General features: G+C 39.5%; 1 protein-coding gene across 3 annotated transcripts in view; it reads right to left on the minus strand.

Moving 5' to 3' along the window:
* The window catches only part of Rbm5 (RNA binding motif protein 5), a 30,339-nt gene that overhangs the window by 13,442 nt on the left and 3,602 nt on the right, over positions 1-13,295 (minus strand). For 2 of the 3 annotated variants that reach the window (XM_021205923.2, XM_029542854.1), the window contains exons 3-9: positions 12,996-13,161; positions 10,878-11,033; positions 6,346-6,415; positions 5,789-5,862; positions 2,945-3,028; positions 1,684-1,744; positions 201-266 (exon numbers count right to left, since the gene is read on the minus strand). In XM_021205923.2, the coding sequence (XP_021061582.1) occupies positions 201-266; positions 1,684-1,744; positions 2,945-3,028; positions 5,789-5,862; positions 6,346-6,415; positions 10,878-11,033; positions 12,996-13,161 (677 nt within the window). Of the gene's footprint in view, positions 1-200; positions 267-1,683; positions 1,745-2,944; positions 3,029-5,788; positions 5,863-6,345; positions 6,416-10,877; positions 11,034-11,705; positions 11,725-12,995; positions 13,162-13,295 lie in introns of those variants that run through there. The other variant, XM_029542855.1, reaches the window with a different exon arrangement.

The following is a 13,295-nucleotide window of genomic DNA, read 5'->3' on the forward strand; positions in this document are numbered from 1 at the left end:
TACCATCAATGCTTTTTAAAGGCAGGTTTACAGGCAAAAATATACATTTTGTAGGTTCTGGTATATTTTTCACCCTGATAGGCTAAGAAAATTTCAAGTAGTAATCTTCCACAGGGCAAACTAATGCTCATTTTAAAAATGTAAGGGAGCTGGGAGGTCAACTTTTAATATAAATGTCAAAGGATAGTGTTTGAACTCACTATCACAGTAGTAATCCACGGACTGAACAGACTCTGTGGTTCCTGGGGGCACTTCCTGTTCAGAGTCTAGGAGTAAAGGAGATACAAATGAGGACAAACAAACAAGTGCCACTTCTGTTCATGGCCATTGGGGGTACATGTCTCAAATCAAGGTCCCTTGTGCATGCTTGGCAAGAGCTCTGGCAGAGAAATATTCATCTTTACCTCCCCAAAGCATTTTCTTTTTGTTTCCAATTGTCTTAACATGGTCTTAGTACAAAACCCAGACCTCTTGGTAATCCTATCTCAGTTTCCTGAGAACTGTGAGGATTAGATGTGAACCACCATTCCCACGTCCAAAATATTTTTAACAAAGAAATATATTGTAACTCTGAAGTACTTCTACATGAGACAGTTTCATGTAGCTAAGGTTGGTAACAAACTTGCTATATAGTTGAGGATGACCTGGACTCTATATTATCTTGCTTTCATCTCCTGAGAGACAACCCTTTTTATTTTAAGCATATCTAGCAGACATTTTTTTTATTTTTGTTTTTCAAGACAGGGTTTCTCTGTATAGCCCTGGCTGTCCTGGAACTCACTTTGTAGACCAGGCTGGCTTCGAACTCAGAAATCCACCTGCCTCTGCCTCCCAAGTGCTGGGACTAAAGGCATGCGCCACCACCGCTCGGCTCTAGCAGACATTTAAAAAAACTTGGTGGTGATGGTGTCTCTTTGTATGGTATATGCACACGCAGATTCACATGTATGTCAGTGCGGGGACAAGTCTATGTCTGGAGTGTCTACTGCTTATTTATTTTTGGACAAGGTTTTTCATTCACTTTGAGCTGACCCATGTGCAAGCTGGTCACAGTACCAGGGACTGCCCTGCCACCCAGCCTCTCCAGCACTACAATTATAATCATGCCACCATGCCCTGCGTAATTTTTTTTTTTTTTTAAATTATGAGGTGTCGAGGGTGTGAACTCAGGTCCTCAAGCTTGTACAGAAAATACTTTAGCTACTGAACCATCTCCCACTCTCTGTCTGCTACCATTTCTTGATAATCTTCCTATGTAACTTAGGTCACCTTGAAGCCTACTATATAGTCCATGTAGGCTTTGAACTTTTTATTCTAATTCAGCAAAAGTATGAGACTCCATGCTATTTTCTTTTCTTTTAGGAAATCTATGGTTATAATACTTTAACCTCATAATTCTGACCGTTAATATGGAATGCAACTACTGGACCAGTGGGAGATAGTACCACTATGTATTAAACAAAAGCAGACGTAGCATGCAAACCAGGCGAACAGCACCTTAATTTTGGAAAAGAATTTTCTGTTTTCACAACCAGCATCAGCATCTTAGCCCAAGGTAAAAGAGTTACGTTATTATGTAAGTTCCTAGTTTAAGTATCTTAGAAAGCTACATTTTTTTCCTCGGGTTTGCAGGCAGTAAGTCAGGTTTAATTGCATTTTCCAAACAGCTGAATCCACGCTTACCAAACTTGTCTGCTCCACATCGGAAGCATTTTAGTCTTTTCCTGAAATTGTTAAGGCAGCACTGGAAAAAAAAAAGTTTTATCTGTAATTATTTCTTACATTAGTCCAGGCTTTCTAGTCATCATGTGGGTTAGAGCAGTGAGGCCACCGGTAACTCAATAACTAAATACAAAAGCAAAAGCTGCTAGCATGTATCCTAGACAAAGGGCATATGCCTAAAATTATACCCTGTGAATTCTTCCAAGAAAAACATTGTAACTTGAAGTAGGATTGATTCCACTTTCACCAAGATGAGGTTTTTGGAAGTAGCCACAGACAAAAGCTCTTTCTTATATTAAGAGCATTACATGGACTGTCATATAAACAAACACAATTTAACATGAACAGGAATTTTCCCCATAGTAGACTCATTCGCAGTGAGTAATATTAGTACTCTCAAAATATTAAGACTCCCAATCGGGCTGGTGAGATGGCTCAGCGGGTAAGAGCACCGACTGCTCTTCCAAAAGTCCTGAGTTCAAATCCCAGCAACCACATGGTGGCTCACAGCCATCTGTAACGATATCTGACTCCTCTTCTGGAATGACTGAGGACAACTACAGTGTACTTACATATAATAAATAAATAAATAAATAAATCTTAAAAAAAAAAAAAAAAAGACTCCCAATCAAGTTCAACATTCAGCACTGGTGACAGGAGCAATACTACTGTACACCAAAGTTCTGAGGGATGTTTGCTAATTAATACAAGTGGGTAATATAGAAGGGTATGTCAAAAGCTGAGACCTTAAATATTTCATAAGAGGGGCTGGAGAGATGGCTCTGGTTAAAAACACTGACTACTCTTTTTAGAGGTCCTGAGTTCAATTCCCAACAACCACATGGTGGCTCACAACCATCTGTAATGAGATCTGATGCCCTCTTCTGGTGTGTCTGAAGTTAGCAACAGTGTACTCATACATAAAATAAACAAATCTTTAAAAAACAACAAAAAATTTCATAAGCAACAAAGCAAAACACATTGTAAAAATTGTAGTTGAAACTGTAGGTTAGAATCCTCGATTTCCATAAAACAAAAACTTCAGAGAGTCCAGGGATCCTGCCCTCTAATGCCAGCACAAGAAGACTGAAGAAAAGTCAGGAGGCACATAAAAACAGATTTCTGATACAAGCCAGTCATTGTTCTCATTTTCTTAAGATATTAAACAAATGAACAGAGAGAAAAACTTAGTATATTTAATTTGGGAAGAATATATGCTTACCTTGTTACAAAGCCAATCTTCAAATTTGGGTCTGGGATTGCTATAATGCATTGCAATGTGCTTTCCTTGAATCACCAATTTTTTCTGTAAAAAAAAAAGAAGCAATTAGTTATTCCCATTGTGAGAAATATGTGTCCATTTTCCCAGGGCAGAGCACACTTCGGAAAAATCAGTGCTCTGGAATTAAATGGACAACATACGGGGAAGACCAACCACCGCCACCTATACTCTGCCCATCCAATGCTTCAGATAGGCAGTAAGAGAATGGGATGCGGAGTAAAGGTAAACGGAGTCAGGGAGTGCTGAGAAAGCTGCCAAACACTAAACGCTGACATGCACCAGGCTGAGACAGAAGTCCTACTATTTAGCATTGACAGGATGCCTGAGAGTGACAGTATATTTCAAACAGAAGACAGACCTCTTCCAGTTCTGAGACTGTCTCCTTTATTAGCCCTTAACATGGTGTTCTTAGGCTTGGCGTCACCTTTTCCCAGTCCCCCATCATTATATAATGTAAAAGCCTTGGTATTTTCCCTTCCCCCAAATTCTTGCTTCAGGATGTATTCTTTGGAGGGACAAAGAGAGAGGGGGCGGGGGGGTCTCATTTTAAAAGGGAACTTGATCATATCTCCTTCTGAGTAAGGACTACTCTCAATGCTGCCAACTCTAAAACAGCTAAAAGGTTTCTTGCCAAATGTGAACACGTCTCATTCATGTCCTAGGTGATTGGTGTGCTTTTTCTCTGAAATGGATTGTACTCTTATCAGGATGAGTAACCAGGAGGCCAATGAAGTTTCTTCAGGGGGTTAGGAAAGTTCATAAAATATATATATAACACCTCATCATTTAAGCCAGCCGAGTGAGTAAAAGGGACTTTACTTTGAAAGGTCAAAACTCTGAGCTGAATGAATCAAGCCAAGAGCATCCCTGGCACCTGCCCCCAGAGAGCCTTCATTTATAGGAGTGTCTTCTCTGTTCTTTTCACAGGAAGGGGAATGGTGGTTGTAATAGTTGTATAATACTACAAGAACAGACTTAAGTAGGATATTCAGATTTTATTTTACATTTTTGAGACAGGGTCTTACTGTGTGTTTCTGAAATCTGCCTGTCTCTGGAGTTCTGCGATTAAAGGCACGAGCCAACATATCCAGCTCAGATTTTTAAAAGGAGTCTAACCCCTTTACAAATAAATACCATTGGGCAATTTGGTTCTCACAAATCATGCTATGAACTTTGTCTTTGTAGCATGTATAGGCAAAATTGCATGTCTGGCCAAGTTGGAAAGAACAGAAAGGCCATCTATGCACTGATATACAGAAACAAATGTAAGACGTCAACATATCCCACTAGGAGGGATGTGTGTTGCGAGAGACTCCAATCTACCACTGGGTTCCTAATCCTACTGGCCTTTTATTTCTGGAGTGAATTTGAATTATAAAAAAATTCATATTAATAAAGCTTTGTATACATTAAAATTGCAAAAACTTTAAAATGTCTTATTGGTTTTAATTTCTTAGGTTATCCATTCTGACACATATACTGTACCAAAAATGGCTGTCAAGAAAATACTTACACAGGAAACTTTATTGTGACATTCTAGATTTACTAGAATGGTATTCATGGTAAAACAAATGAAGTTCTATTTTAAAAGAGAGGACTGTGATGGTTGGTTATGTATTTAGAGACAGGGTCTCATTAGGTAGTGCTTATTGTCCTGGAACTCATGCTATAGACCAGGCTGTCCTCAAACTCAAGAGATCCATCTGAGTGCTGGGATTAAAGGTATGCATCACCATTGCCTGGCTTGATTTTTTTAAGTCTTACTCTGTAGCCCAGGCTGGCCTTGAACTCATGACTTTCTTCCTAACTCACTCTCCTGAGTCTGAGATTACAAGAGTGAGTCACCATATTTGACAGGTTCTAATTTCTGGATTAAGAAACTAAGAATATATTTTATTTTTTGAGATAGTGCATTAAGATTATAGTCTTATGCTACAAGGCAATACAAATTGGTCAAAGAAATACCTTTATCTTAAATTAAGTCTTGCTATAAATGGTTATATTGGCCAATTATATAACCTAACTCTTAGGTGACTTGAATCATAAAATATTGTTAAAAAAACACACACAAGTCAAGTAACTTAAAAGGTAGTCAATATATTGTTCTTTGGGGTTCTTGGAAAAAAAATGTGCAAGTGACAAACATTTAACATTATTTTGACAAAGTATAGAATATTTCAGTTAAGGCTTCAACAGATGATTTATTTTAAGAGGCATTTTCAGAGACATTAGATTCTTAATGTCACTATGCCTAGATTAGACAGCAAGAACACACTGATTCCATACCAATCTTATCAAGCCTTATTGTTCAAAAACTCTACTTGGTCCTTAACAGTCTCACAAGATCCGTCCATGAGGTTATGCCTCATGGTTTTCAGGCAAAAATAAGGAATCACGCGTAAAAGTGTCTGCTACAGACTTCCATTGTGTTCTCTTCACTGTCAAATGGAGTTTGATAGTTTAGATGCTCTCAATGTTTACAACAAGCAGGAATGTAATCAGTCAGAAAAAGGTTATGTTGTTGACTACCACACAGATTTTCAGAAGGTAAAGTTCTGTTAGGTAGTCATGTTTAAAATCAGAACAAATTCTGCAACAGTCTTCTTGGAACTGTATTTACTCTAGCAATATCAATTTTAATATACACAAAGCTTTTTTTGTTGTTAAAAATATTAAAGTCAAGTCACTCCTTTGGAACAAACCACTCCTTCAACCTTTTTTTTTTTTAAATTGTACAGACTTGTTCCATTTTCATGAATATCTAGACTTGGTGAGTGAAGCAACCTGATTGGCTTCCATCCAGCTGGTAGCATCTTGCAAGTGATAAAACTCCACGAAGGCGAAACCACGGCTTACACCTAGAGACAGCATTCAGATATAGACGGGATACTCGTGTTAGTCAGTTCCTTTATAACAGGTGAATCTCTCTCCCACTGCTTCAACACTGCGTGACAAAGCCAATTGGGAAGCAGCTTTACAAATGTGACTTGACTTGGGGATCTTCTTGATACTTTGCCATGGCAAGGAACAGCCGCCTGAATTAAAAGCCACTTGATTTGATTCCATACTTAAGTAACCATGCAACCAACTATGAACAGTCAAACAAGGAGTTCATAAATCACTACTTACCGAAGGAAAAGAAAACCCTTAAAAGTAAAGTTTTTAAAAAGTTCCTCAGGTGCTAGCATCGTTTTCAAAGTCATTCATATTCCTTAGCCATGGCAAACCTTTCATTCTGAATTCATGTGTTTGAAGGCTGGGGTTTATCAGGATGTTTTTTAGGGACTGAGGTGGGAACGGGGAAGAGAACTCTAACAGGCAGGAACGAAGCAAGCTCTCACCTGTTTTCCTCTTCATCAGCCTCACATCTGCAGGCTGAGGGCCTTCAAAGGACTCCATCATTTCTCGAATCTGTACAGGGTTTTACAGTTAGTTAAAGCTACCGCCATAAAAAAGCTTAAGAAATAGGGTTATATCAGCTGTTTAGCAAGTTTTTCACTTATACCACCCTAAAATACATTTATCTTAAAGGCTATAGAGACTATTTTTCATAAAAATAAAGCTAACAATCTAGCTATGTGCTACCTAGATACTTTCCTCCAGTCCAGTTATTTACATTATTCTACAGTTGTGATCATGACATGACTAAATCCTTAATCTCATGGCCTTGTATTCTGAAGAACACAGGATATGTTACTGTCCTCAGAAGCCTATTTGACCAAGAATAAAAGAGTCAGCCAAGTTCACGCCTCCAATCAGGAGATGGAAACAGAGGATCAAGTTTGAGGCATACTTGGGAGGCAGAGACAGGTGGAGCTCTGAGTTCAAGGCCAGCCTGATAACAAGGAGTTCCAGGATACTCAGCTACATAACAGCTACAAAAGAGGAGAGAAAGGACAGATAAGACAGATATAGAAATGTTGTAAATTAAAATTCCTGTGCTCTAAGCCCACTCTCTCACCCCTAATGTTTCTAATTTCAACCTTTTCTGGACTGTTGGACTGGCCAATAAAAGAACACACAGATTCACTTTTTAACCCAGTTTTAGTTGTAAGTTTGGCATGGTTAATATTAGCTTGTTAATAAACAAAGGAAACAGATTTTCTCTATTATTTATTGGAAAAAAAGAAAAGAAAAAACTTATGCTCAGTTAAGATGGCTCAGTGGGCAAAGGTCATCTCCAAAATTCACACTGAAACTAAAGAACTGACTCCTGCAAGCTGTTTTCTGACTTTCACATGTGTGTTCCCCCAATCAATCAATGGAACAGCAATCAATCAAGTTGACTGATTCCACATATGACAGAGACTGTTGGGATCCTAGCAAGCACATTGTCTAGGGATACTGAGCCAAATGGGAATGGCAGGAACTATAGCTATCTGCATTTTCAAAGCCTCCAACTAATACTCTTATCTTTCTCCTGCCAGTAGCATCTGACCATCACCAAATAAAGCTGTCTGTCTAAGGCCTTATCTAGATTCAGTATGTTTTTATACTTTACACTTTATATCAGCTCATAATTCCATTTACTATACCCTTTCCCCCATTTTCTACACAACCAAAGCATTTCTATTTCTCAAAAAGGAGGTCAACTAATATCTACCCCCATCTTTTCTCATCTTTTAAAATTTCTCTTGAAAAAAGCTCCTGTGTTCTTCAGTTAAGACTTTATCTAGGCAGTTGTGGCACACACCTTTTGGGAGCATTTGGGAGGCAGAGGCAGGCGGATTTCTGAGTTCCAGGCCAGCCTGGTCTATAATGAGTTCCAGGCCAGCTAGCTAGAGAAACCCTGTCTCGAAACAAACAAACAAAAAAGACTTTATCCAATGTCTTATGAAGAAAGTCTAGACATGGTGGCAAATGCTTTTAACTCTAACACTTGGGAGGCAGAGGCAGGCTGGTTTCTGAGTTCGAGGCCAGACTGGTCTATAATGAGTTCCAGGCCAGCTAGCTAGAGAAACCCTGTCTCGAAACAAACAAACAAAAAAGACTTTATCCAATGTCTTATGAAGAAAGTCTAGACATGGTGGCAAATGCTTTTAACTCTAACACTTGGGAGGCAGAGGCAGGAGGATATCTTTGAGGTTAGCATGGTCAACACCACATAGATCTTCACCTCACTCCCAAACAAAAAGTTTCACACTTTGGCTCCCTGACTACTCTCACCATGTGCACAGGAATAAAGTCCAGGATATCCCAGCTACAGAGAGCCCCCCAAAACAAAGTCAGTCCCTGTCTCTGTCTCGAGCTTCAGCCTCCTCAGCGGCTGAGGTTATAAGCATATGCTATCATATCCAGCAATGCCAACTTGCTTTGTATGCTATAACTATCATATGCTGACTTGGCTATTCATGTTTTTTCAAGGAACAGTACGTGGCTTTGTACCAAGGTGACAATGAAATAACAACTTAATATTAACTGTAAACAGCCTATCCCACATTTACTATAATAGTTACTTCCAGGTTAAACATCTGTATCTTTAGATTTAAGTTTTTACTAAATATTATGACATTTATTATTTCGCTCTTGGGCAACAGATTCTGGCATTTATATCTTTTAAAAACATTTTGGGTAGTTAAGAACACTGACTGCTATTCCAAAGGTCCTGAGCTCAATTCTCAGCAACCACATGGAGGATCACGAAGATTTGTAATGGAATCTGATGCCCTCTTCTGTCATGTAGGCATACATGCAAATAGAGTGCTGATATACATAAATAAACAGATCTTAAAAAACAAAAACAATTTTGTGGTAGTAGTGGTAAAAACATAAGCTTTTAACCCCAGTACTCATGAAGCAGAGACAGGCAGATCTCTTGAGTTGACACCGGCCTAGGCTAACAGAAAGACTTCTAGGACAACCTGGAAAACCCTGTCATGAATGCACCCAACTCCCCCCCCCCCCCCACACTCTCTCTCTCTCTCTCTCTCTCTCTCTCTTTTCTTTCCCTTACCCCCCCCCCCCCCCACACACAACAAAAAACATGTTTAACCTCACATTCCTTTCAGCATACTGCCTTCAGGGATTAGAACAATGGGCAATTACTTTAGACAGAAGCTTGTTTTGAGAAATGCAATATTGTGTAAAGAAATGCACACTGATAACTATAGCACAGCTGCTATGTGAAAATACTAACATAGCAGGGGAAGAGTTCTATTTCTCCTATTAGATCATGACACAGAAGGGACTCCAAGGGGGAGCAAATGCATTTCTCCCACGAAGAACAATAAATAAAAAGGAAGTACATGTGGCTAGAAAAAAGTTAAGACTTGAAATACTATTAGAAATTAAGAAATGTCAGGGTGGAGAGATGGTTCAGCAGTCAAGAGCACTGACTGCTCTTCCAGAGAACCCAGGTTCAATTCTCAGTACCACATGGCAGCTCATAACTATCTGTAACTCCAGTTCTGGGGGACTTTTGGCACCTTCAGACACACATGCAGGTAAAACACCAATGCACACAAAACATAAGTAAATAAATCTTTAAATAAACCCTGCTTGCTATGATCAACTCGGCTCGCTCAGTCCCTGCTAGCTGACTTCAGATGCACCAGGAGAGGACGTCAGATCTCATTACAAGTGGTTGTGAGCCACCATGTGGTTGCTGGGATTTGAACTCAGGACCTCTTGAAGAGCTGAAGTCAGTATTCTTACCCACTGAGCCATCTCTCTAGCGCTCCCCACAAATGAATCTTTAAAAAAAAAAAAAAAAAAAAAAATAAGAAATGCCAAAGAATGAAGTATCCTTCTCAACATGCTTTTCTGAGATTTCAAATAGAAAATGTGATTTTGTTCAGAATAAAAAGACAGATTACTAATACTGTTACTTTCTGGTTTTCTTTATGGTGGTGTTAGAGCTCAGTCTTTGGGCTCTTTAAGGGTCTTGTTATAGATCCTGAACTGGCCTGAAATTACCTGTCTCTCTGCCTCAGCCTCCTGAGTGCTTACATTACTAGCATATAGCATCAGGCTGGGCACTAAAAGTTAATTTTCTTCAAAAATCTTATGTACATAGGTATTTTGCCACATGTATGGCCATGTACCATATTTGTGCCTCATACCTTTGAAGGTCAGAGTTACAGACAGTTGTGAGCCATCATGTGGGTACTGGAATTGAACCCAGACCCTCTGGAAGAGCAGTCACTGTTCTCAATTGCTGAATCATCTTTCTAGCCCCTTAAATAGCGGCAGTTTATTATAATGGGGGTAGGAGGAGGCAACTGAAGGTAGAAGTGGAGTACTGAGCTTGGGAAAGACCAATCCTCAAAAACAAAAGTTGATTTCTTTTTTTGAGACAGGATATGACTGTATCTTAGCTAATCTAGAACTTACGATGGATTCTCAGGGAGATCCGCTCTTGCTTCTACTTCTTAAGTGCTATGATTACAGGTGTGAGATATCATGAGCAGCTTTAAAACCTTTAAAGCATGAATTAGCTGTACCATCTAATAGTTAATGAACAAACAAGGCTTATTATAGTCAGAAACTTTAGAAAATTCTATACTGATCTTCAAAGGTTAGATATAAATAGTACTTTCTCCCAGCACTTGGGAGGCAGAGGCAGGTGGATTTCTGAGTTCGAGGCCAGCCTGGTCTACAGAGTGAGTTCCAGGACAGCCAGGGCTATACAGAGAAACCCTGTCTCAAAAAACAAACAAACAAACAAACAAACAAACAAAATAAACAGTACTTTCCTTCAGTCCACCACCAAAAAAAAAAAAAAAAAAAGTTTTCTCCCCCCCCCCCCCCCCAACACCAAAAAAAAAAAAAAAAAAGAAATCTATCCCACTAAATGACATCAGATAGCCTCATGAGACAACGAGTAAACTTGCTGTCCGACTAGAATGTTAGAATTGTTGGTTGCTTCTCTTACATCGCTCTCGGTGATGGTGATAGGAAGGCCACGGAGCATGATGGTCTTGCTCTCTCTCTCATCACTGATGTCATGTCTATAGTCATGTTCTCCATAGTCACCATCTGAATGATAGCCATCTTCAGACCGGTCACTGTTTCTTCTTTCACGTTCTCTCTGTCCAAAGAAAGCAAAATTATAATTAAAGCCACTCTTTACCCTTCGATCTAGACCCTATGTGTACCATATGTGCATCCCTGGTACCCACACAGTCCAGAAGGGGATGCCAGATAGCTTGGAACTGGAGCTAAAGATAGTTGTAAACCACCATGTGGGTGCTAGAAACCAAACCTGGAGCTAATATTAACTGCTGAGCCATCTCTCTAGCTTTCAATGCAGTATTTCTTAAAATGACATTCTCTCTTTTTTTTGTTGTTTTTGTTTTTTGTTTTTTGAGACAGGGTTTCTCTGTGTAGCCCTGGCTGTCCTGGAACTCACTGTAGACCAGGCTGGCCTCAAACTCAGAAATCCGCCTGCTTCTGCCTCTCAAGTGCTGGGATTAAAGGCATGCTATAAAATAGTAACACAAAAATAGTGTCCTGTTATGCAAATTATTATAGGCCCGGAGAAATGTTCAACAACAGTTAAGTGCTATTTCAGGGGACCCAGGTCCAATTCCCAGTACCCACATGAACAGCTTACAACTGTCTATAACTCCAGTTCCAGAGGCTCTGTACGCTTATACAGACATTCATATGCTTCTGAGTGATTGGTGTAATTTTCTAGTTGCCACACTTCTTTACAAGAAGATTGTCTATATAATATTCATTGACAATTGCTATTACTCACCTCTGGACTATCATAGTCCCGATAGGCAAAACATTAAATATAAATATTGATAAATGTAAATAAACCTTAAAAGTAGAAAAGGTATGAAAGTATATAGGGCTATATAACTATTTCCAAACACAGATAGGAGCAAGTATGCAATATTTAAAAAAAAAAAAAAAGTGCTGGGTGATGGAGGCACGGGCCTTTAATCCCAGCACTCAGGAGGCAGAGGCAGATGGAGCTCTGAGTTTGAGGTCAGCCTGGTCTACAGAGGGACATTCAGAACAGTAGGGATACACAGAAAACCTCCATCTCAAAAAACCAAAATTGGGCTGGAGAGATGGCTCAGTGGTTAAGAGCACTGACTGCTCTTCTGAAGGTCCTGATTTCAAATCCCAGCAACCACATGGTGGCTCACAACCATCCATAATGAAATCTGATGCCCTATTCTGGGGTGTCTGAAGACAGCTACAGTGTACTTACATATGATAAATAAATAAATAAATCTTTAAAAACAAAACAAAACAAAATACCACCACCACCACCACCACAACAACAACAACAAAAAAAACAAAATCAAACTAACCAATAGCCCCACAAATACTGAGGACCAAATCTATGGTCTTGCACATGTTATGCAAATGTTCTCTTCTTGAGCTACTTACGTCCCATCCTCTACCACCTCTTCTCTAAGATGTGAATACATCACAGGAAAGAGTGCCCACATCTTTAATCCAGAACTTGGGAGGCAGAGACAGGAGGATCTGTAAGTCTCAAGTCAGCCCAGCTCTATACAGTAAGTCCCAGGAGAGCAGAGGTAACATAGTGAGATCCTGGCAGAGTCGAAGGTCCTCCTTATAGCCTATCTTATATAAGGCTGTATTGGTATGCAAAGAAGTTCATGAAGTTCAAGTACTCAAAGGAGTCCATGGTGAACCTTACACAAACTTTGGCTACTGGTATTATTATTATTATTATTATTTAAAGATTTATTTATTTATTATATGTAAGTACACTGTAGCTGTCTTCAGACACTCCAGAAGAGGGCGTCAGGTCTTGTTACGGGTGGTTGTGGGCCACCATGTGGTTGCTGGGATTTGAACTCTGGATCTTCGGAAGAGCAGTCGGGTGCTCTTACCCACTGAGCCATCTCAGCAGCCCGGCTACTGGTATTATTAAAGGCCCACTTTCTCTTTCGAAGTTACGTTCAACTTGAGTATGCTTCTGAGTGATCAGTGTAATTTTCTAGTTGCCACACTTCTTTACAAGATTGTCCATATAATTTTTATTGATAACGCTATTACTCACCTCTGGACTATCATAGTCCCGATAGTCATCATATCTATCACCTCTCCGATCATCACTTGATCTTTTGTAATCTGAGTCTCGCCGCCTGCTTCTAGATTCACGCTCATCACGGTCATCCCTGTCTATGATGGAACCATATCTTCCACTACGTTCTGTTCTACTCACTCTGCAAGAAAAAATAATGTTCATTTAAGTATATCATTTAAGTATATAATTTTATACAATCAGAAAAAAAAAAAAAAAAAAAAATCAGCCGGGCCTGGTGGCGCAGGCCTTTAATCCCAGCACTCGGGAGGCAGA

The sequence above is a fragment of the Mus pahari genome, chromosome 10 (assembly GCF_900095145.1).
Source record: "Mus pahari chromosome 10, PAHARI_EIJ_v1.1, whole genome shotgun sequence".
Taxonomy (NCBI): Eukaryota; Metazoa; Chordata; class Mammalia; order Rodentia; family Muridae; genus Mus; species Mus pahari.